Raw genomic sequence first — 23114 nt, 5'->3', positions numbered from 1 at the left:
GTTTTATTAACACACACACACACGCACGCACGCACACACACGCATCCAGAGGATAGTCATCACTAACACCCAGACACAACACTTGACTTGTCCGATCTGAGGTCACTCATCCAATCTCCTCCTCCCCCGCAGATCAGGCAGAGCCAGAGGCGGAGATGGAGAACGCGGCCGTGGCCTCGGACCCCGGCTCCAGCCACCACCTCCCCGGCCTCAGTAGACCCTACGACCCGCGCGCCGCCGCGGACGCGCAGGAGAGCATGAAAGCCAAACTCGTCACCATCCGCAAGAAGCTGCTGGAGCAGGTGAGAGAGACGCGGACACGTTGACGTGGTGACAGGTGCCAAATGTGCCAATGTGCCAAATCCTTCAGCAAACATATGTTCCGAAAAGTTTTTTGGGGGGGGGGGGCATTCGGGGAGAGAACCGGTGCGCCGCCAGGGGGCGGTGGTGTGCTATTTGAAAACGACGAGAGACGATGAGGATTCTTGTTATTACAAGTTTGATAAGCAGTTTGATGTCAGACCACGCGTTTGATGGCAATGAAGCAGTGTGTGTGTGTGTGTGTGTGTGTGTGTGCAGTCTGTTTTAACCTTTTGACCCCTCCCTCTGTGCAGGGGCCCTGTCACCTGGAGCTGCAGAGGGCCCTGGATAAAATCGCCAAGTCCCAGCAGAAGCTCGGAGACAAGTTGACCCGGTTCTACCTCCCCAACTGTGACAAGCACGGGCTCTACAAACCCAAACAGGTCGGTGTGTGTGTGTGTGTGTTTGTTTAAGTGTGTGTGTTGCCAAGATTATGCCACAGCTTGTGTGTGAGTGTGTGTGAGGGAGAGAGAGCGTGTTGTTGGCACGTCAGTGTGTTTTGTTTTGAGCGTGATGTCAACCTGTTAGTGCAGCATGACCGTACACGCGTGTGTGTGTGTGTGTGTGTGTGTGTGTGTGTGTCACCTACGCAACGAAAAAGCAAATGAACTGATTCCCCGTGTGTTTCGTCTGCAGTGTGAATCCTCCCTGGACGGACAGCGGGGTCGATGCTGGTGCGTGAATTCCTGGAACGGCAAGAAGATCTTGGGGTCGACCGACCTGCCCGCGGACGCCGAGTGTCCCTGAAGGGGCCTCGACCACTGACGTGACGCAGACCACAGACGAAGAAGAAGGAGACGATGATGAGGATGATGAGGATGATGAAGAAGAAGAAGCCACTGATTTCTATATTTTTTTTTCCTTATTTGAAAGCTGTTCTATTTATTGATATCGTCCATGGTGGTGTTTAATTCAGGTACACTACCCCCTCCCCTCCCCCCTCCCTTTTCAAACACCCGTCCCAAAGAGAGAAAAAATATCTATTTTTGGTTTTTTTTATATTGCATTTTACTTTACTACTCTTCAGTCTTATTTATTTCATTCGTTACTACATTTTTATTTGTTATTTGTAATTATGAATATTTATATATTGTTTTTGCCTTATTGTATTATTATTATTATTATTATTATTTTTGTGAGTGTACATAAAGTGTGTGTGTGTATATTTGTGTATCTGAGTGACTCCACGCCTTTTTACGGAGTTCTTTTCGCTGGAGGAACAAAAGCACTGAGTGACCAAATGTCATTTAGAAGATTTTCTTTTTTTTCTAAATGTTGTTTTTAATGTTGCCATTGTTGTGTTTTAATATTGTTACTATTTTTCACATGTTCACACGTGATCAGCTCTTGTCAAAATGCAAAAAACAACAACAACAACAACTCTCAGTCGGGAAATATTCCTTCACACACTTACACATTTCCCATGATTCCATGGGGCAGATATTAGCCTATAGCATGACGGGAGGTCCTGTCTCTCACACACGGGTATTTCTACATTTAACCTACCTCCGATATTTATGTGTCCGCCGTCACTTTTGCGTGTGTTTGACATATCGTGTCGAAAATACTTTTTTTGTGATTGTTATTTCTCCTTTTTTTTTTTTTTTTTACTTTACAAACGTCGTCGTTTCTCTCCGACCAAGAACACGTGACCACAAAGGAGCGGCGTGACCCCTCGACGCGCCGCTCCGCCCCGTCCACATGCTGCTTGTTTTGTTGGAGAGAGAATCAGTCGTCACTGTGACGAAACCGCTCACTCTCGTGTGTGTGTGTGTCTGTGTGTGTGTGTGTGTGTGTGTGTGCGCGTGTGCGTGCATTGTTTTTGTAACTGAGATGTAATGTAAAAGAGAGAAGGTGATATATTTAATAAAACATTAACCTCAGCTGCGTGTGTGCGTCTGGCCTCTGTCGCCTCTGCAGGGTTCAACGGCCACGAGAGGCAGAATCATCACGGTTTCTCCCTCCGTCAGGATGTGATTGTGTAAGTGTGTGTGTGTGTGTTTTTTCTTCTATTTCCAGCGTGTTAGTGTGTTGGTGTCATCACGTCCTTGTCTAAACTCCTCGTCTAACTTTAGACCCCGGGACACGCAGCAGCGCCGCCTCTTGACCCGCTCCGCTCTTGTTTGCCTTCTGGTCGGGCGCAGGAATTCGGCCCTCGACCCCCTCTCGTGCCCACTGCCCAGCGCAGCCTGCCTGGCACCACCCGGTTTATTTTTAATTCTTCACACATATTGAACCGTCGCTTTATTCCCCCTCGTATTGACACATTCCACGACTGAGGGGAGCCTGATTGCGCTCAGCGACTCTTCACGTGTTATGGGGATTCGCCGCCGCGACACGTTACAGACGCCGCTGATGACAAAGCTGCAACCGGGCGCGAAGCACCGGGTGCGGGGCCCTTCGCATAAGCAGCCACTGTGGGGCCCCCGCAGCTATGATGCTGATGGATTCATGACACGGTGTGTGTGTTCTCTCATGGTAACTAGCTAGTTGCTGCTGTATTCAGGTAGTAAAAGTTGCCGATTGCCAATAGCTAGCTCCCCTTTCTTTTGAAAGAAACGAATTAACAGTTGGACCCAGACGTTACTTTGTTGAGGGGAGACGTGACGAAGCCACTGGTCAGTAGATGAGCTGACAGATTCTCATGCTGAGTCCTGATAACAACTATAACAAAAAGAACTTCATCCCCCCCACCCCCCCGGTGCTACGCCCATGGCTGCAACTAACGATTATTTCATAATCGATTAATCGGTTAGTTGTTTGGTTCATAAAATGGCGAAAAATATGGATTGTGTTTCCCCAAACTCCAACATGATTTTGTCTTGTCCACACACCAAAGATATATTTAGTTCACTGTCACAGAGGAGCAAAAGAAACCAGAACATATTCACATTCAAGAAGCGGATATCGGAGAATTTATACTTTTTTCCCCATAAAAACCACTTGAGCCAATTAATCGATCATCAAAATAGTTGGTGATTAATAAAGTAGTCGATTACTAATCGATTAACTGATGCAGCTCTAGACAAGAGTCAAAAACAAACCACAGAGTCAGAATCTTTCAAGGTGTGTTCACTTTTTCTTTATTAAAAAAAAAAAGACATTAAATACAAATTATATTTTGAATCAAGACCGTTTGCCTTCTCTTCTGTGTGATCTTCTAGTGTAGCATCATGAAAATAAAATCTTTGAAGGAGAAACTTGAAAATTGGAAGAAAAAAAAACAACAACAAAAAACAAAAATGATAAAACCCATTTTACCCGCGAACAAAGATATTTATGTGACCACCGAAGGGGGAAAAAAATAAAACAAAATAAAAAATGGGACATGACGTCATGGAGAGTGAGACCCCGGGTGGCGGGATGGAGAGACGTGACCTTTAGTGACCTGAAGCTCCTGACCGAGGCCGACACTCGGAGCGTACGAACGACAAACCGCCGAGCGACAGAAGCACAAAAAACAAAAAGGTTCATTTAAAAAATATATAAACATTCATTAGTGATTATATTCCCCAACAACAACAAAATAAAAATACACTGAATCATAAGAGACTTTGCTGTGCAATCGGTGAGTCACTGAATTGTTCATACGAAAAAAAAAGGAAAAAAAAAGGAACCTAGTTTGGATCAGCTTATAATTCTTTCTTAGATAAATAATTCTTTTTTTTCTTTTTCATTTTTAAGTACTGTACATGATGTCTAGTCAGACACATAGCTGGCCAGGAAATAATAATAATAATATAATAATCATAATATATATATATATATAAAAAGACACACGTACAAATATCAGGGAGGGAATAGCTTAAACATATTTGTGTGTGTGTGTTTCCTCCCGTAGCGTCAAGTCTCGGAGCCGATGGGGGCGGAGCACCGACGGGGGCGGAGCACCGATGGGGGCGGAGCACCGACGGGCCGGCGCTCTCTATTACAGGAAGTGTTCGGCTGACGACTCCGTGCTACCGAGCTACTGGGCGAGCATTCTTTGTCGGCACTCTCTCCACTTTTCAAGTCTTTTACACAGGATGTGGGAGAGCATCGGGGCAGGAAGCTCCTCCGTCGGCGGGGGGGGGCATGCCTCCTCCCTCAGGCCCCTCCCCCCTCAACCACCACCACTGGTGTGAATGCATATTTGGTGCTGTGTCCACCTCGTGGAGATTTTGTTGGCATACGATCATACAAGCATTTTTTTTTTTTTTACAACGACAACAACAACAACAAGAACAACAAAAGAAAATAGTTGCATTGAATGGAGAACAAAAGAATATCTCCAGGGTGTGGGGGGTGTTTCGCCTGGTGTAGCTTAAGTCTCTTCCTCTCAGGTTATTACTATTGTTTTTTTCTTGTACAGTATCACACTGTGCCCTCGGAGGAACGGTCTGCGGACGACGCAGGCGTCGCTCCGATCGTCTCTCACTGCATAGCACTGGCGGGTTAGCGGCGCAGCTAAAGTGCTTTAAGTGCTTGTGCTTGAAGCATTATAAAGGGGCAGCTGGCACCTGCGGCGGAGCGAGGCGGTCACACCGGGCTCGCCCCCCCGTTTCAACAAGTCTACACCAGGTCGCACCACTGACTGACTGGAGGAGAGGACCAGAGGGGAGCGCTGGGGCGCGGGGGCTTCGTGGGGTTGCATTCAGGGACGGGGTTAGGCACAGACGGGGACAAGGTTTGGACATGGGCGGGTAGAGACATGCAGGCCTGTGGCACTTCAGCACCGGAGCTTCATGACGGACGAGGTGTGTGAGAGGACACGTGGGGGAGCGGGGACGTGGGGCGGGGACAGGACCAGCAGGGGGCGGGAGGGAGGCAGAGGACGGACCGTGGGAGGCAGCGCCTGAAAATTTATACTCCACCAACAACAAAAAAAAATCTGTCTTCTGAGTCTCAGATGCTCCTGTCGGAAAACGTCCACGTGAACTTCTCCAACTTACGTCTGCAATTTAAGACGATCGGTCGGTTTCAATGATTTCATGCTGTTGCCAAAATATGACGCCAGTCAGCAGTTAGCTTTGTAGCTACACCCTCGTGACAAAAAGAATTTTCAGCAAAATTTTGGTGAAGGTTTTAATACAGGGGGGGGGGGTATTTGATACTCAGAAGGTAGATCTTCAGTGAGGTGAGGACCACCGAGGGTGAAGGAGAGAGGTCCTTTTTTTATTTTTTAAAGGCACCATACCTGCCTCCTCAGCTGATGGGCGAGGGGGGGGGGGGGGAGCGGCGGCCGTCATGTTGGATAAGATATGAAATAAAAAATAGAAAACACGCCGTCCCATAATCCTTCACTTCAAAATGGACCCTGAGCCAGAGAGAGTGTGTGTTTTGTGTTTTTCCCTGCATTGTGTAATGGTGGGGGGGGGGGGGGGGGGGCAGTCTGAGCTTATAGTGACACAGTATTTACACAGAGAAACTCCCACTCACTCGCTACGTCGCACACACATGCAGCTGTGCACGTGTGTGTGCAATGCAGGTGCTCACACATTAAGACACACACACACACACACACACACACACACAAACACACGTATATATAAATGGTGGTGGTGCGGGGGGGGGGGGGGGTCACAGTCACAAAGGAGTCCTCTTTAAAGTGAGTGGAAAAGTCCCTCGTCCTTCTCTCTCTCTAACAGAATAGTGCAGATGATAAGATTCTCTCTCTCTTCTCCTATCTCCGTCAGCTTCCAGCTTCATTTCTTTTCTTTTCTTTTTTAAAGTAAGGGTCGAGGACGGCTGTGACGGACAGGAGGCTCGGCCCGTCGTGCTCCTCTCTTTGCCCCTCCCCCTCCCTCCCGGACAGAAGTGGGTCCAGAGCTCCTTCAAATGTTGACATAAAACTACATGCAAAGAGCAAAGTCGGCTCTATTCCTTTTTCTCTTTCTTTCTCCCTCTCCCCCGCCCCTAACCCCCATTATTCACTCCGTCCTTCCACTCTCTCTCTCTCTCTCCGTCCACTCCACGTCCCTCCGTCCTCTCACTTGCTCTCCAGGTTGTAGCACTGCGTCTCGCCCCGCTCCCGGCCGTCCAGGCCCGGCAGCGGCTGCCCGTACTTGTCCACGCACCAGCAGTATCCCCGCCTCCGGCCTTTGGACGGACGACACTGTGCAGAGAAAAAAGAGATGGAAGAGAGAGAAGAGAAGTTTTTAGTCAAAGCTCCCTTCACTCAAAAAAGTTTTTTTCTTCTGTTACCGTCCTCTAACATGTCTGACATCGATTACAGGGACTTGTATCTGGTGTTTTCATGTTCCTCTGCTGGAGATTTCTGTCACTTCTCTGCAATTTGAAATTCAAATGAATCCTGTTTAAGCGAAATATGGTTCATCACAAATACAGAAAACCAATCACTGTTGAATATGCAAATGTGAGGCAAAGAAAAACGGAAAACTTCCAGTGCAGCAGAGGCAGCACATCCACGAGAGGACGGCAGGTGTGTCAGCAGACAGTTAGTGTTAACATTAGCAGTTAGCATCCACGAAGCGACGGCAGGTGTGAGCAGAAAGTTGGTGTTAGCATTAGCAGTTAGCATCCACGAGCGGATGGCAGGTGTGTCAGCAGACAGTTAGCGTTAGCATTAGCAGTTAGCATCCACGAGGCGACGGCAGGTGTCAGCAGAAAGTTGGTGTTAGCATTAGCAGTTAGCATCCATGAGTGGATGGCAGGTGTGTCAGCAGACAGTTAGCATTAGTAGTTAGCATCCACGAGGCAACAGCAGGTTTCAGCAGACAGTTAGCGTTAGCGTTAGCATCCACAAGAGGATGGCAGGTGTGTCAGCAGAAGTTAGCGTTAGCATTAGCAGTTCGTGAAAGGGTTTTTAAAACTTTTTTTTAAAGTTAACAATGTAAAAAAACAAAACATTAGTCATAGCAGATTATTTTTATAAACCTTAAAATGTGACAGGAGGGGATCTTTAAGTGTTTGTTTTTTTTTGCTTGTGCAGAATGTGTGTGCTGCCGTGCAGAGATGATCGTGTGCAGCCTTCAGGTGGCACCAGCCGGGCACCGACCAACTCCACAGGCATCACGCAACTCGCACCGACTTCCAGCTTCAGTTCAAAGTCAGGAGCAGAAGACAGGGAAGAAGTGGGGAGAGGAGGGGGGAGTCAGACTTATCACTTAGAGACACACAGTGAAAACAGATTAGTGTTTCCAGGGTGACGAATTATTATCGCTGACACAGCTTTATCATCACACCGCCTTCCGTGTGCATGTGTGTGTTATAAAAACACTCTGTTGGCTCGCCGGTTCGGATGCTTGTCGGGAGGCCAAGTCGTGCCTCAGCAGAACTGTAAGAAGACAAACGTCTCATCAATCACGGGCGGGGAACGCTCTGCTGCAGCATGTGGAGCGACTATCTGGAGATAAACGGCGAAGACGACGACGACGACGACGACGACGCAGCTGCTCGGCTCGTGTGCGCTCCGGAACCAGAGGAGGGGTAAGGGAGGAAAAGAGCAGATGGGGTTTTGACAGAGAGAGAGAGAGAGAGAGAGAGAGAGAGAGAGAGGGGGCAGCCAGTGAGGAAACGCTCGGAGCGAGCGAGCGAAGGAGTGTGAAGGTAAACATGGAGTTGCTAAAATATTTGCCAAGGCCAGTTGGAGGGCTGCAGGGAAAACCAGCGCTGCTATTCTGGGAAGCTGGCAGACGCTCAAAATCATCTGGAGCTGATTATGGACCGCGACGTGCACGAGCACGTGCTCGCACATAAACCAGTTCTTCAGACACACAAATGAGTTGCATGTACTGTACGTACAGCGTTGCGCACACACACACACACACACACACACACACACACACACACACACACACACACACACACACACACACACACACACACACACACACACACACACACACACACACACACACACACACACACACACACACACAGAGTGGCAGCCCGCCGTGACGTGACCTGTTGTTTTGTGAGCTGCCATTTTGAAGCCTCGACTTTTGTATTTTGACCAGCGGCATCTTGTTGTTTTGGTTATCCGGGGCCTGACAGAGCTCGTCCACCTACACCTGCAACCGATTGGACGGTGCCAGCTGTCAATCACACTGTATCCACGCCTCCAACCCATCCGGTGCTTTATCGTCTATGTTACTGTAAATTAGACCATAATGTACAAAATGAACTTCATGTGCTGAAGAAGACTTGAAACTAGAGATTGAACCACAACCTCCTCAGGAAACTGTTTACTGACATTAGTGGAGTCGCCCTCCGCTGGTCAGTGCAGAGAATACAGGCTTCAGACAGATTCTCGTTGACTCCTGGAATTCCAAAGATGGCCGACAACGACGTAACATCTCGTGTATTCTCTTTGATTTTACACTTTTAAAGCCTTTAAATGCTGCGTCTAACTTCAATCTGTCAGGGTCAGTTGTTGTTGCAGACTAAAGCAGTACAGTACGTGTCATAATCTAAGGACATACTAGGAAATGACAGCCTGCCCATGTTGGGGTGAACAGCGTCAGATCCATCGCGGATGTGGATGTAAAAACACCCTGGAAGAAGAGGGTGAAATCCGCTCTTCAGTCTCAAAGTTTTACATTTTTAAAATTCCTGCAGAGCCAACTCCCCCCCCCCCCAGAACTCTCCTGAGTCCTGCAGACGGAGCAGCGACAGACACGTCGGGGCGTCAGACTGTGACCAGGTGTCTGTCCACATCCACGTGCAGCCCGAGTGCAGGTCACAGGAGACGGAGGCCTCTTCAAATACCTCGCCGCCGACAGCGACACGCCCCCTCCACCGCCCGGGTCCTCACACACCAACATCGACAGGGGACGATGAACTTTTTCTTCCGCCCACCACTCCTCTTCCTCTCTCTCTCTCTCTTCTCCTCCCTCCATCCCCCCTCACGGTGCCACCGTCTGACTCTGTGGCCAGGTTTCTATTTTCGCTCCCCGACCCAGCGGACGAGACCGCGGAGAGACGAGCTTCACATTGTGTTCCTCTGCTCTGGTTAACGATGATAGATCCCTGTATGTGCCTGGCGTGTGCGTGCGTGCGTGCGTGTGTGTGTGTGTGTGTGTGTGTGTGTGTGTGTGTGTGTATGGGAGGGTTGAAAAGCCAAAGGAGAGGCGGAAGGGAGAGGAAGAGCAGAATGTGCATGTGTGCAATCCCCCTGTTGCTTGGCTACCTCTGAATTTCCGTTTCAGTCTCTCTCTTTCATCTGTGAACTATTAGCAGTCATCTCAAGCAATCCTCTCTTTATTGCTTCAATCCACACACACACACACACACACACACACACACACACACACACACACACACACACACACACACACACACACACACACACACACACACACACACACACACACACACACACACACACACACACACACACACTGTAGGGAAACGAAAGCCAAACTTCCGCTGATCCACTGAGGACTGGACGTCACTCAGCAGCTTCCTAACGAAGCCGTAAGAAGTTTTTATTTTTCAAAATGTCTAATGCTTGAACTTAGAAACAAAACTGCATGTTTGAGGCGGATAATGATTTCCTTTTTTTTGTACGTTGTTGTCGAGAAATGTTATCAGTAAATCTATCAGTCCTCTGTTCGGGTCGGGCTATTTCATTTCAAAGTAAAATGTCTTACACATAAGTTCCTGTATATTCTTGTATGATATTTTAAATGCTGTCAGTCGTTTGCTGTCAGAGCTACTGTACCTCGCTAACTGTGGCTCAGCAGCTGTGTTGTGCTGAAATAAACTAATAAACTAAGCTGGGAAACTCCTCCAGCAACGTACGCATATATATATATATATATATATATATATATATATATCCAGCTTAGTACTGGGAAACTATATATATATGCGGCAGGAGTAATCTGCTAAATAGCTGATTTTGAAAACGCAGGTATTTCTCCTTTCAACGAGACTCAGAGAGTCCAAAATCCCCGGATGAGCTCGGACCTCACAGCTCCGACACGTGGTCCCTGCGTGGTCGCTGAAGAAAAAAAACGCACATTTCATCCACCCCACGCATTCATAATGCCACCTTTATGGGGTGTGTGTGTGTATGCGTGTGTGTTGTGCGTATGAATGCGTGCTCTTGTGATGCCGGTGTTTATAGCTAATAGCAGCGCCGCCGGGCTTCACGGACATTAAAAAGAGCCTGGTCCGACCGCAGGATAAACACAAGCTCATAAAATGCAATGTGTGTGTGTGCGTGTGTGAATAGGTCGCATGTATATGTATTTGTGTAAAATCTGTGTGTGTGTGTGTCTGCAAGTGCATTAGGGAGTAGCTGCAGGATATTGCTTTTTCTAAAAGAATATATAGTTGTATGAGAATTCGAGTTTGAATTCAACTCCATAATAATTTGTGTTTGTTTCGGAAGAATGGAGCCACACAAACTTTAACGAAGGAGCCTAAGTATTACTATACAACGTTTCGCAAAGAGCAGCGACAGATCCGGGGCAGGTGAGATCAATATAAGTGAGCAGCGGGTGAGAAGGAGAAAGACGATGAGGCTGTTCAGTGACAAATCTACCTGATAACGACAACACGGTTGTAACAAGGAGCTCAGGTGAACGTCAACAGAGAAGCAAGCAAAGATGATCTCAGACTCACGATCGTCATTCGTCGGAGGGGAAAACACACTACAGGTGTGTCTATCGCTAGGCTGACACACTCATTTGATATGAACACGCAAAGGGAACACGCATCAGTGAAATGAAAAAAGATTGGGAAGATCGATAGTCCTCATCTTTGCTGCCACCAGGACACGACCTCACCTGGATTACGGAGAAGGAAGCGGATGGATGGTTTTCTTAACTTTCCGGAGGCGGGGCCACAATGCGAGTGAGGGGACACCATGAGGTGCGAGAGCTGTCAATCTCAAAGACAGAAATGTATCAATGAAAATGTCACCACGTTGAAGCAAACTTACACTAACAGTGTGGTGAGGAAAGAAAGCAAATTAGCATTCGGTCTGGAAAATATATAAAAATAAGTAAAAAGTGGAACTTTGAAACCTTTTTAGTTGCTTGCTTCATTAATCTCTCCAATCGAAATGAAATTTGGGATTAAATGCTAAACCTGGTTTTAATGCATCTGATTTATTCTATGATATTCCTCCTCTGCCTCCTTTAAATTTTTATTTAAATTTAGACTTTGCATAACGTCACATCAAATACTGATGCATTTAAATTTGGTATATTTAGCAAAACCCCCGCAAGAAAATTTTGTAGACGAAGATCATTTAATTTTATAGTTTGTGACATCGTTTTTCGTATCAGTGCCCGAACTCCTGTATCGCATTGATATCGGAGAAAACAAATATGACTCTGCCGTACACAACGGCTGTGGATAAAAGTCTTGACTCCAGTTCCGCCATTGGAGGAGGAAGAAGTTGGTGGATTAGAGATTCAGGGAGGGAACGAACCAGGGAGAGAGACAGAGTGAAAATAGCTGTCTGGGTCCCCGAAGGTTGGCCAGTTATTATAAAGCCATTGTGGTCGGTGTGTACGTTTCCACAGATCCTTCTGAGTCACGCTCAATAAGTCAGCCCTTATGGGCCTGGCACTGTCAGGACCCAGCGAGCGAGGGAGCGAGGGAGGGAGGAAGGGATCAGGGTACGCAGGCACCTGGCTCACATCCTTAACCCACTGCCTCTTCCTCCTCCTCCTCCTCCTCCTCCCAACACACACAGACTAAACCCTGAAAGAGTACACACACACACACACACACACACACACACACACACACACACACACACACACACACAGAGAAGCAGACACTGTCGGCCCATTCACAACCCTCTGCGGGGTGATTCCTGGCCAAACAAGGAAGGAAAAGCCAGGTGGGCGGAAGGGCAGGATGGACAGAATGATGGAGCGGGCAGCCGGAACAAAAGAGACGGGCGGACCGACTGTAGGCAGGGCACAGTGGGGGTAATGATGGGTGGGTGAAATGATGAATGAGAGAGGCAGAGAGAGAGAGAGAGAGAGGGTGAGACTCTGAGGGGCGTAATGAGTGGATCATTGTTGGGCATGCATGGCCCCCGAACTGGGGAGACTGAGCCAATTCATGTAAGTGCTGCTAAAAATAGGTTTCTCTGTATCCGAGTTCGGGCTAACGCTGCTCAAACTCCTGCGACGGGCTCAAAGTTCTCACGTTACCAGCAACATACACACACACACATGCTGTTCCCTCACGATAACTGACCCGTGAAGCATTATGCCATCTCTTTCACCCACTGCGGGGTTGAGAAGTGGCTGTTTAAAGGCAAATGACACGAGGAAAATCAGCTGGAATTCACGCAGAGAACGAGGCTGGTAACAGAATTAACATTGAAATCTGCTAGACGTGGAGTTTTATTTGGATCTGCACCAAATTCATAAATATCAGTCCCCTAAATATGAGATCCATGTATGATTCCCAGAGAAATCAAAAAACTCGCAATGTAAAAAAAAAGGCATGAAAAATTCCTTGATCCGCCCCTTTAACTGGCTCCACGCAGAAATTGAATTGGTCTTATCTTGATTGGCCCATGTCCCATCCTTCTGCCAAGTGTCGTGGAAATATGTTTAGTCATGTTTGCGTAATCCTGCTGATGAACAAACCAAACGGACAGAGTTGGAAAATTCCCCAACTGAAACCAAACTGAAACTGTGGTCACATTCCAAATTCACGAGAGGGAAGAATCGGGATCCTCTTCATGTCATGGGCACAGATTGCTACACGTCTGGTTCTTACCGGACCGAATCAAAACATCTGATTTCGATGCCTCGTTACAGATGTTTACAGAAATGTACTCGTCCCTTCGCTCGCGCGCTCGGAGCTGCTCAACACCGCCGGACAGTCGCTCGCTCGCCAAGATGAACTTTGAGACTGTGGAGGCGGGGACAGTGGCTGATGCACATGGAGATGCACGATGTTTGATGAGGTTTGGTCCCATGCCATCGGCCGGAAGACTAACGGTACCGTTTTAGCACCAGTATGGGAAACAAGCCCATACGATGCCCAACCATGAACTACACGAAGCATGCAAAATCAAATGTACATCTCGCAAAACTGTTGTTTTTAAATGTTGATTGTCGACGTAACTCATTTTTTCTTACTCTTGAGAAGCAAGGTGAAACACAAACCCAGAACGATGTGCTAGAGGAACTTTCACCTCACCTCTTCCTGGGGTTCCTCCTACATGTGCAGTTCTTCAGCTGCAGTAAGCAGCCAAAGATACTTATAGATACTTGGTGTTTTAGTTTCTGTTGACCCTTTGTTCCTGGTTCTATACTCGGTGTCAGAGATCCACACGAGAGAGGAAAAACCAGCACCTTTCGCCAGTTTGTGAATATATGATATCGACAGATTTTGGCTGGAGATACCGAGGGGGCAGCTTGTGTATCATGTGTCGTTAAGCCCCTTTCCCCCTCTGCTCAGTGCTTCACCACACCACCACCACCCAACCTTCCCCCCCGACCCCTCCCTCCCTACCCCCTCTTTGCTTCCTTCTTTTCACAGTATTGTCACCCTAGACGGTTCACACGGTATCCTCTTCGCGGCGTTTCCGGTCATAAATCTCTACAACGCACCGTGAAGGCACATCCCCTCGGATGGATTTAACACAACACCCCCGCACCCCACCGGCCCGCTGAGAAAAAGGGCGACAAGGGCTGGCACACTGCTACACACACACACACACATTTAAACACACACCAACACACACTTAGAGCAGAACTGGCGCTTTCCTGGTAGGTAACGGTTGGTGATATCCAGGAAAAGTACAAGGAAGTGTCTGATTAAAAAAACATTTTTTTAAGGGAACAATGAAACCACACTTTAGTCTTTGGGGAAAGAGTGAGGTAAGAATCTGAGAGGATGATTTTTACTCAATGTGTGTGTGTGTGTGTGTGTGTGTGTGTGTGTTATGGCTCGAGTTGGTCTCTGACTCATGGTGCTTGTGGGGTTTTTTTGGTGACTCATGCATTTCTCAGAATGGTCTCCAGCAGCATGGAATCCCTCTGATAAGGCTCCCAACCTCATGAAATGTATTTGACATGCTGTATGTCTCAGTAAATGCCACCACCATCAGCCCCCACCCTCCCATCCATCCATCCATCCACTACCTCCCCGTCCAGCCCCTCCTCCCCTCAGGTCAGCACACGTCGCCCACCAAAAGCGACTCCGATGAATTTCAGCCTCTCTCTCTCTCTCTTCCGTCTTGCAAATGAGCAGGGCCATGGGTGGCCCGAGTCTGCTGCACCGCGGACAAGAAAAACTAAACCAGTGACAGCCTGTTTGTTTTCTTTACCTCACCAACAGCACCCCACACCTACACACCCTCACCAAAACGACCGTCATCAAAACAAGCGCCATACATACACTCCCCTGCCGCCACATCTACTGTGCCACACACACTCCCAGACCGCATTCTTACATCCCTACCCCCCACACGCTCCCACACCGCACACCCACAAACACACCTGACCGACTTCATTTCCTGTGAGGCATGAGTCAGACGGCTGCAGTGCATTTACTGGAGTAATACATGGTTATTAGCCATTCTGATAATATAGTGTTGATGTGGCTGTCAAGGCAACCTGAGCTGCACGAAAAAAAAGGGGTATGTGTGGGTGGGTGGGATGAGTCGGCGAGGATTCTTAGGAAGTGTTCAGGCATGCGGTGGGTCTATTTGCATGTCCTCAGGTGTGTGTGTGTGTGTTTGAGTGTGTGTGTGTGTGTGTGTGAGAGAGAGAGAGAGAGAGAGAGAGAGAGAGAGAGAGAGAGAGAGAGAGAGAGAGAGAGGGTGTGTAAAATAAAGCAACAGCAGGGAGAGCCATTCACCTGTTTTTTCTTGTAGAAGCCCTTTCTGTCACAGTTGGGTATGCGGAAGCCTCTCGGGTTGAGCACGTTGCTGATTTTAAGACTGTTCAGGATGCTCTCCATCTCCCGCCGACACGGTCCCTATAGCAACACGGCAAACACACCACAACGACCCGATATTACACACACACACACACTCGTCTTTACACAATCACAGAACACAAGAGAACACGAGCAGCGCTCACGCAGCTCTGGAAGTTTACTGGCGAACATCACACACAATAAAATATGGACCTCCTGCACTCTACACCCCCCTAATGATCCTTTAAAGTAGGTAGGGAAAATATTTTCCGTCATATATTCAAAATTCGCTTGTTTAAACTAACCCTTTAAGACAGCTCATGAGTTTTATGGCCGCAACCTCACCCCGAAATTAATATATCATAAATGCCAATATCCCCAAACCTCAGTCTGGCGTAATTATTATTTGTCGAAACTGTGATTTTCGACTAAAATTCAGAATCACATTCCCCCAACCCTGAACAATGCGTTTCTGAACAACAGCGAGTCGCGGTGACGAACCCACTTGTTAAGTCCAGATTGAAGAGGTTAAGTCCCAAAAATGAGACGTCAAGTGGTACCTTCGCTTACGAAACGTTTGAGAGCATGTAATTTATATAATAATGATGTTTTAAATGATAGCAGATATCCTAAAGGGACGCGGTGGAGTTGTCGGCCACAAATTGCTCGGCAGGGCAGTGTTTTGACAAGAGATTCCCCACACTGTTTGTATCTCGTGCTTTTCCTGCACGTGCTCGAGGCCGCACATGCATATGCCACCTACACCGGGGTTGACAGCAATATGCGCTTTTTTTTTTGTTGCCAGGGTGGCCATGGCCACGTGCTTCGGAGAGCCGGTTGTCTGCCGAGTTTAATTCCAAACAAATTCGCACAGCAGGTGATTTCACTGATGAGCTCCCCCTTCATTAGGAGAGCTCATCGGTGGGTGGGCCGGTGTCCAAATGAAACGGTGGTGGCCCAGAAGTTAAGACGCTCAGCATGAACCTGAAACAGCCCTGATTTGTTTGTTGCATCTTCTTCCCCATCTATGTCTCTTCTGATTTCAGATTTTTTTTCTTTTAAAATGAAAAAATTCCAGAATAGAAAATATTTAAAGTATAGAAAACCTGCAGATTTCGGGCTCTCCATGGCTTACAGTGTGGTTGGCCACCCCTGTCATAGGTCAATTAGGCGTCAACAATGACTGGCAGTAATTATAGAATTAAAAAATTAGCCTATGCATTTATTTTAAGAGCTACTGGCTGGATATTCAATATGTTTGTTAAGCCTTGAGGACACAGTGGGATTTGGCTTGAAGCACATGAAGTAAAAAAAACAACAACCCAAAAAACAATTGAATCTCCACCAGGTACCTTTAAGTACACAATGATAGAAATGATCAAATTCAATGGAAGAAATTCACCATCAAATACTGCAGTGTGAAGCAATGTGAATTCAAAAGTACTGGCAGCGGCAAATATCAGAGATGCTAATTCACGTTTTTCACGGCTACTTGAAGCCAGAACAGCAAAAAAAAATAAAAATGGTGGCAGCGTTTTTTGAAAGGCCAAAACCTGGATCCAGAACTTGTCCAGAGGTAAATACTGTCTACAATTTACAAGTTAGCCAGCAAGCTACCTAGCTAGCAGTCTGTCCATCAGTGGAAATCGCTGTTCTACGTAGGCCATAAGTTAGCGAGTGAGCTAACTAGCTAGTAAAACAAAGAAGATTTATCTTAGGTTTTCTAAAGGCCAATGTAGTAAAATTTTGATTTGTCCAAAGGTAAATAGTGTCTACAATTTACGAGTTAGCCAGCGAGCTACCTATAGCTAGCAGTTTCTCAGTGGTAATTGCTGTACAACGTTAGCGAGTGAGCTGACTAGCTAATGGAAAAAATGTCATCCTCTCCATGACAGACTTTTAATTTAATGAGTGATAGTCAAGATTTAGATTTTCTACAGGCCAAATGTGATTAAATTTAAAATTGACCAACGGTACATATTGTTTATGAAATACAAAAATAGCTCAAGCGCCTACTAGCGTGGAGGCCAACAACTTTTACAGCCACTCACGATGTCCGTTATACAGAAAGTATGTATTATTTTTGTGTTTATTTGTGAGGGGCCATGTGTGATATTGAACCTTCTGCAGTCACAATCGGGGACTGTGTCTATATGAACCTCTGCCATCAGCGGCTTTGTTTCCCACAAAGTAGCAGCACGGAATCAGAGTTCTCGTTGCCTCTGGTTGCGACTTACATACTCGGTCTCCCTCTTGCTCTCCAGGGAGAAGTTGTGCATGTCCATGTTGGCTCCGCCCGACACCGACTCCACCTTGTAGCTCTGCTTCTTCCTGTTCTGATCCTTCTGGATCAGCTTGTTGTGCAGCGGAGGCCTGGTGTCCATCGAGCCCCGACTGTGTCCACCCTTCACGGTCGCCTCGCCGGGCGGCACCGTCGCCGTCTGGGTCGCGTTGGCACAACCCTCTTCTACCTGATTTCCGCCATTCTCTGTAAAAAGGTGAAGGTGAGTCAGCCACGCCTTTCAAACGACCCATAGTTGTTGACATGTGTTGGAGTTAGCATTTGATCCGCAGCTTCTGGTAGGGTTTAGTGACTGATGCCACTTATGGTTATGAAAATGTGTTATATATCATATTAAACTCCTTACAACTCTTAACCCCCCCCCCACAAATACATTGAAACCACACGTTAAATCTGGACTGGATTAGCAGTCGACTGCGGGGACTGTTACGATTCTCTGAAATTATTTCTCATGTGCTGAAAAGCAGTGAGATCATGAATTTTCACAAGAAGAGTTTTCAAACAAGTTTGAAACATTTGAAAAAGTTTTATGATCGATAATCTAGTCTAAGAGTGACAAGTGTAGTGGTTTTTAGGTTTAGACCTGGTCTTATGTGGTTGATCCAGAAAAAGTAGTGAAATTGTGTTAATACCCCACAACCTCAAAAAAGAATCCTAAACGGCCTTAAGGCTTTTATTAAATTACTGTAATTATACTTCTACACAGGTGACATGCTGCAAAACTGGACATTCATCCTCTAAATAAACATCATTCATCACCTGACTTCCTCCTTAAATTCAGAACCAGAAGCTTCAAATCAGTATTGTAGAGCAGTTTTACTGGCTGTTTTTTTAAATGAAATACCACGACACAAAAAGTGTGAATGAACGATGGGTATTCAAATGGAGCTGAGAAGCAGCATTTGTGTTTCAACCAATATCACAATGACACGAGTAGCTCAGGTGTCTTCCATCTGTCTTGAAGGTTCTACACCTTCACCTGCAGTTGATTGGACACGATTTGGGGAGGCACACACCTGTTGGTATAAGGTCTCACAGCTGACGAAAGCCAGGCTTCAAGGTCAAGGGGAACTGCCTGGTAACAGAGACGAATGAGAACCTGAGCGTCACATGGGTCTGAGCTCCATAAATCCTTTGTGGAGGAACTTCTCCAGGGTAAACCATGTGGGATTCATGGCAGAGTAGTCAAAGACTCTCCTCAGCGCAACGGAGAAAGTGGATTCTCTGGTCTGATGAAACCAAGACTGAACGGTTATAGGCCTCGTTTCTAAGCGTCATCTCTGGAGGAAACCATCCCAATTCCATCCCAATGGTCAAGCATGGGGGTGTCGGCATCACATCAGGGGGAGGGGGGGTGTGTGTTTTTATGACCGGTCAGGGTTGAGGGAAAGGTTGAACGGAGCGAAGTAAAAATGATATCCTTTCAATGAAAACCTGGTCCAGAGCGCTCAGGACCTCGGACCATGGGGCCGAAGGTTCACCTACCAACGGGACAAGGACCCTGAGCAAACATCTAACACGACACAGGACAGAGCTCGAGAGGATCTGCAAAGTATAATGGCAGAAAATCCCCCAAAACCCTGTGTGCAAATCTTAACGGGTCATAACCCAGAAGACTCGAGGCTTTAATCCCTACAATTGAGGACTTGGGTCTGAATGTCGATGTGATATGAGTTTTTCCCTTTTTGTTGTTTTTGTCAGATAAAAAAAAAGTACATTCAAACAATTTTAGCATAAGGCTGCAGCATAAAATTAAAGCACTTTCTGAATCCACTGTGATCTGGCAGAGGAACTCTCCACTGCCTGGAAGAGGCCTTTCTTCAAACAGACGAAATAAAGTTAGCTCATTGCCTTGTGGGCTGTTTGGAGCCAGAAACGAAGCCAAGTAATAAACAGAAACATGACAATTTCATATCCACAAATTTCCACAGTATGCAGACCAAGAGATTAGAGTCACCGAGTGGAACTGAGTCAAAACAAGGTTGTTTTTTTTGTGTGTTTTTTCAAACGGTTGGGGCTAAAAGAGGAGACGCTTCGGGCAGTTAAGAGGTAAAGTGGTAGAGATAAGGGAACAGATGTATTAATAGCCCGCGGCGCTGGCAAAGATTCCTGTCAAATCGTTAAAGACGGGCAGAGCGAGACGCAGCGAGGGGGGTGTTCCAAACACTCCTGCCTAATATAGGAGACGACCAATGTACTCGCCATGTGCCACCTGGTCTGCCACACCGACACAAGGCCACAGTCAAGGAAGCTAACTGAGCTCGGAGACGATGTCCCGGAGAGGAAGGGGCGGGTGGGAACACACATGCAGTTGGATGCTCACACACACGCAAACACACACACACACACCCAAACACAGTTTTAAACCGTTAACTCAAAGCAGATTTTGTGTTCGAGGGCTTGCGGTGAGGGCGGCGGACGGGCATGTGGGCGTGTATAGCTCGTGTGGGCAGGCAGGCTGGCAGCCCACCCTTTCTCCGTGACCACCTGATCAATTAGTGATGTGGTGGAGCTCCGCAGTCTCCCAGGCTCACCAGAAACTTAGAATAACAACGTGGATGTCAGCGACGGCGTCGGCTACGTTTCGGGGACGCATGCAGTCGGAAGGCAACAGATGCTCCGTGTGGTTTTTTTCCCAAACTCTTAAAGTCCATGACCAAAAGGCAAGAATGTTAAGCCCTGTTTTTTTTCCTGTAAAGCATACATTTTTATCGTCAACATAACATCTGGGTGCGTTTTTCGATAAACACATTACGCAATTTGTTTGTATTATGGCACGGGGGTAAACAGCACAAACTGCGGTGAGCAGAGCTTGTTAATGTCTGGGGAGCGGAGGCTGCTCTGGAGCTGGAGACTGATGGCGGTAGAAACCACTTGGGGCTGCACCGACGCACTACGACCACCGGGGGCGCTCTGGACCATTATCCCCCCTCTCATCTCTACAAGTGGAGATACTGTACATGGGCATGAATTGATACGTGTGTCTCTGCTGTCAGGGATCGTGTGCTGCTTCACAGACGTACATGTTCACACATGAGAAATAAGGGTTTGTTTTTGTCTTTAAAATCAAGAGGCTGCCAATGGGCGAGAGACTGATACTGTGAATGTGAAGGAGAGCACATTTAAAAAGTAAGACACGGTTAAACCTTTTGCACAAGTTGCTGATGATGTGTGTGTGTGTGTGTGTGTGTGTGTTTATGAATGACAATGTGACTGCCGAGTGCTTGCACACCACCACACATTGCTGTGGCCAAAACCAAATAGCCAAGAAGAAAAACACACACACACACTCCTGGAGGCCCTGACGTCAGCAGTGCCCAGACACACAACAGTGTGTGTTCACACGGAGGTGCCATGTGTGCCGTCTCACCCAGTGTGAGCAGCAACAGCAGCAGCGTGTTTATCCATTCACACCAAACACCCCGTGTGCGTTTCTGCACATTTCTGCTTATTGATAAGGTTTTCTTTGTTGCTGATTATTTTGTGTTAAAAGTGTGTTGGACACACACACACACGCACACACACACAGACACACACTCCCCTCACAGCTGAGATGTGTTGGTCCACATTGCCTAGTAAAGCAGCAACAACAACATGCATAATTTCATGCTGCAGCAAAGAAAAAAGAAAAATCCATGAGCTTTATTTGAAGGAAAATAGGGACATTACAGAAGACAAGGACGTGGTCTGCGCTCGGCCTGCAGCTAAATACTGTGTACTTACAGTATGTATGTGGCGTTCTTTAACTATTGGTTTGAGGGAGCCAGCACTCTCTGTGTGTGTGTGTGTGTGTGTGTGTGTGTGTGTGTGAGAGAGAGGCAGAAAGAGAGAAGGAGCAGTGATGCCCTTTTTTTTTTCTTCTTTTTTTTTTTTTTTTACAAAGCAAACAGCCTGCACATCTTCCCATATTTCGCATTTTACGCACGGTGGCTCTAATCTGCGCGCACACACTGGGGGGGGGGGGGGGGGGGGGGGGCGCGATTAATTTTCTGCGTAAACACACAACAGGGCGTAGCTGGCGTGATCCTCTAAAAACTTCCAGGAGCCTATATGGGATTTTGTTTAACCCCAGACCCAACAAATCACTGTGCAATGTCAAGCCTCCCTTCTAAAAGACCTACCCCCCCCCCACCCGCGGTCAGGGGACCGGTGGGTTTACGTTGTGGCTGCAGAACTACAGCCCCGTGTTTCCTTTGAGCCTCGTACATCTTAAGAAGATCTGCGCAAAGCACCTTTATCTCATCCAACTATCTCTGGGCGACGCAACTAATCGGGTGTTTTCCACGAAGGGAAAACACACGACAGGGAACTCCCCTGTCCACCTCACCTCGAGGGGGGAGGGGGGGTGGGTGGGGGGGTGGGGTGTGAGCCGCCTGTCAAATCCCCCAAATAACAACAACACAAACATGGGCAGCAACTCACCACGGCACCAAGGTATATCCGCAAACCACAACAATGCGTAAAATGGAAGCAATGCGTCTTTTTTTGGGTACCTGGTTTCTGCGCCGGTGTCAGGATGCTGCTGAGCTTCTTGGACGCGGCGGGCGCGCACGCCCCGCGCCCCTCCAGCAGCGCCTGCAGCGGGCGGCTCTCGCCGGCCTGGTGCTGGCACGTCAAGCCGGAGCCGCAGCGCGCCGTGTACACTCCGCACGCCTGTCCCTCGCCGAGGGCGCACGTCGTGCAGCAGCCGCAGCCGGGCTCCCGCATCCGCTCGGCGCACTCCTTGGGCAGCGGCTTGCACAGCAGCAGCGCGGCGGCGTCGCACGGCTCGCAGCGCACCACCGGCCCCGCGGCGCCGACGAGCCGGGCGAGCGCGGCCAGCGCGGCGGCGACGCACAGCACGCAGAGACCGGGCATCGTGCTGGCGGTGTTGGGGACAAAACAGGGGGGAGAGAAGGAGCAGAGGAAGAAGCTGGTCACAACTGGACAGTGCGCGCGTTGTCGCGTAGGCTCGACGGGACTCGGGGTGACGCGGCGAGCCGGCTGGCCTTCTCCATCTGTATTTGCTTTTACGCGAACTTCTCGTTTTATATACAGGCGGAGGAAGAAAAAAGGAAAAAAAAAAAAAAAAAGAGAGAGAGAGAGAGAGAGGAGCCAACAAGTCACACCCTCCGTCCTCCGTATGAATAATGTAAACGGAGAACCCCGATGTGAGGGGGACCGGCCGCGGCCGGAGGAGAGCGCTGCTCAGAACATTGAACTCCATCAATCACTCCGATCATTTACTGTTGGACTGTTCCTCTGCTGACGGAGGTGTTTTGCTTCCTTCTGGACATTTGGCCTCATGTCACTGAAAGACTCCAAATGATGCGAGCTGCAGATGGTGCGTTTCTCTGGCACTGTAATATAAAAGATGTATAATGTTTATGTGACCAAAATTTCGCTCAGAGTGAGGAACGAGTTGTGCCCCAGGGAAGGTTTCACTGAGCCACACATCCCCTGCCGGCACCACTGGTATGTGATGTGAATGCCACACATTCCTCTGGGCAGGTGTGTGTGTAGGTGGCCTGAGCATATTAACCCACCGGAACGATTTAATGTCTGTGCGTATTGATGACCTCTGTGTGAGTGGGAACCACACGCTCGCTCGCTTAGTTGTTGC

General features: G+C 47.9%; 2 protein-coding genes across 5 annotated transcripts in view; one reads left to right on the top strand and one right to left on the bottom strand.

Moving 5' to 3' along the window:
* igfbp1a (insulin-like growth factor binding protein 1a) overlaps positions 1–2243 on the top strand; it is a 2833-nt gene extending 590 nt beyond the window's left edge. The window contains exons 2-4 of the mRNA XM_035646647.2: positions 133–302; positions 615–743; positions 997–2243. Coding sequence (XP_035502540.1) covers positions 133–302; positions 615–743; positions 997–1107 — 410 coding nt within the window. The 3' untranslated portion in view covers positions 1108–2243. The remainder of the gene's footprint in view (positions 1–132; positions 303–614; positions 744–996) is intronic.
* Positions 2244–3419: 1176 nt separating this feature from the next.
* LOC118317720 (insulin-like growth factor-binding protein 3) overlaps positions 3420–23114 on the bottom strand; it is a 52762-nt gene continuing 33067 nt past the window's right edge. For 3 of the 4 annotated variants that reach the window (XM_047336789.1, XM_047336791.1, XM_047336790.1), the window contains 4 exons: positions 22006–22373; positions 17448–17698; positions 15154–15270; positions 3420–6458 (listed from right to left, as the gene is read on the bottom strand). In XM_047336789.1, the coding sequence (XP_047192745.1) occupies positions 6270–6458; positions 15154–15270; positions 17448–17698; positions 22006–22373 (925 nt within the window). In that variant the 3' untranslated portion in view covers positions 3420–6269. Of the gene's footprint in view, positions 6459–15150; positions 15271–17447; positions 17699–22005; positions 22374–23114 lie in introns of all 4 variants that reach the window. The other variant, XM_035646643.2, reaches the window with a different exon arrangement.

This window comes from Scophthalmus maximus, chromosome 13, assembly GCF_022379125.1.
Source record: "Scophthalmus maximus strain ysfricsl-2021 chromosome 13, ASM2237912v1, whole genome shotgun sequence".
Classification (NCBI taxonomy): Eukaryota; Metazoa; Chordata; class Actinopteri; order Pleuronectiformes; family Scophthalmidae; genus Scophthalmus; species Scophthalmus maximus.
This window is presented reverse-complemented; position numbering and strand designations above follow the sequence as displayed.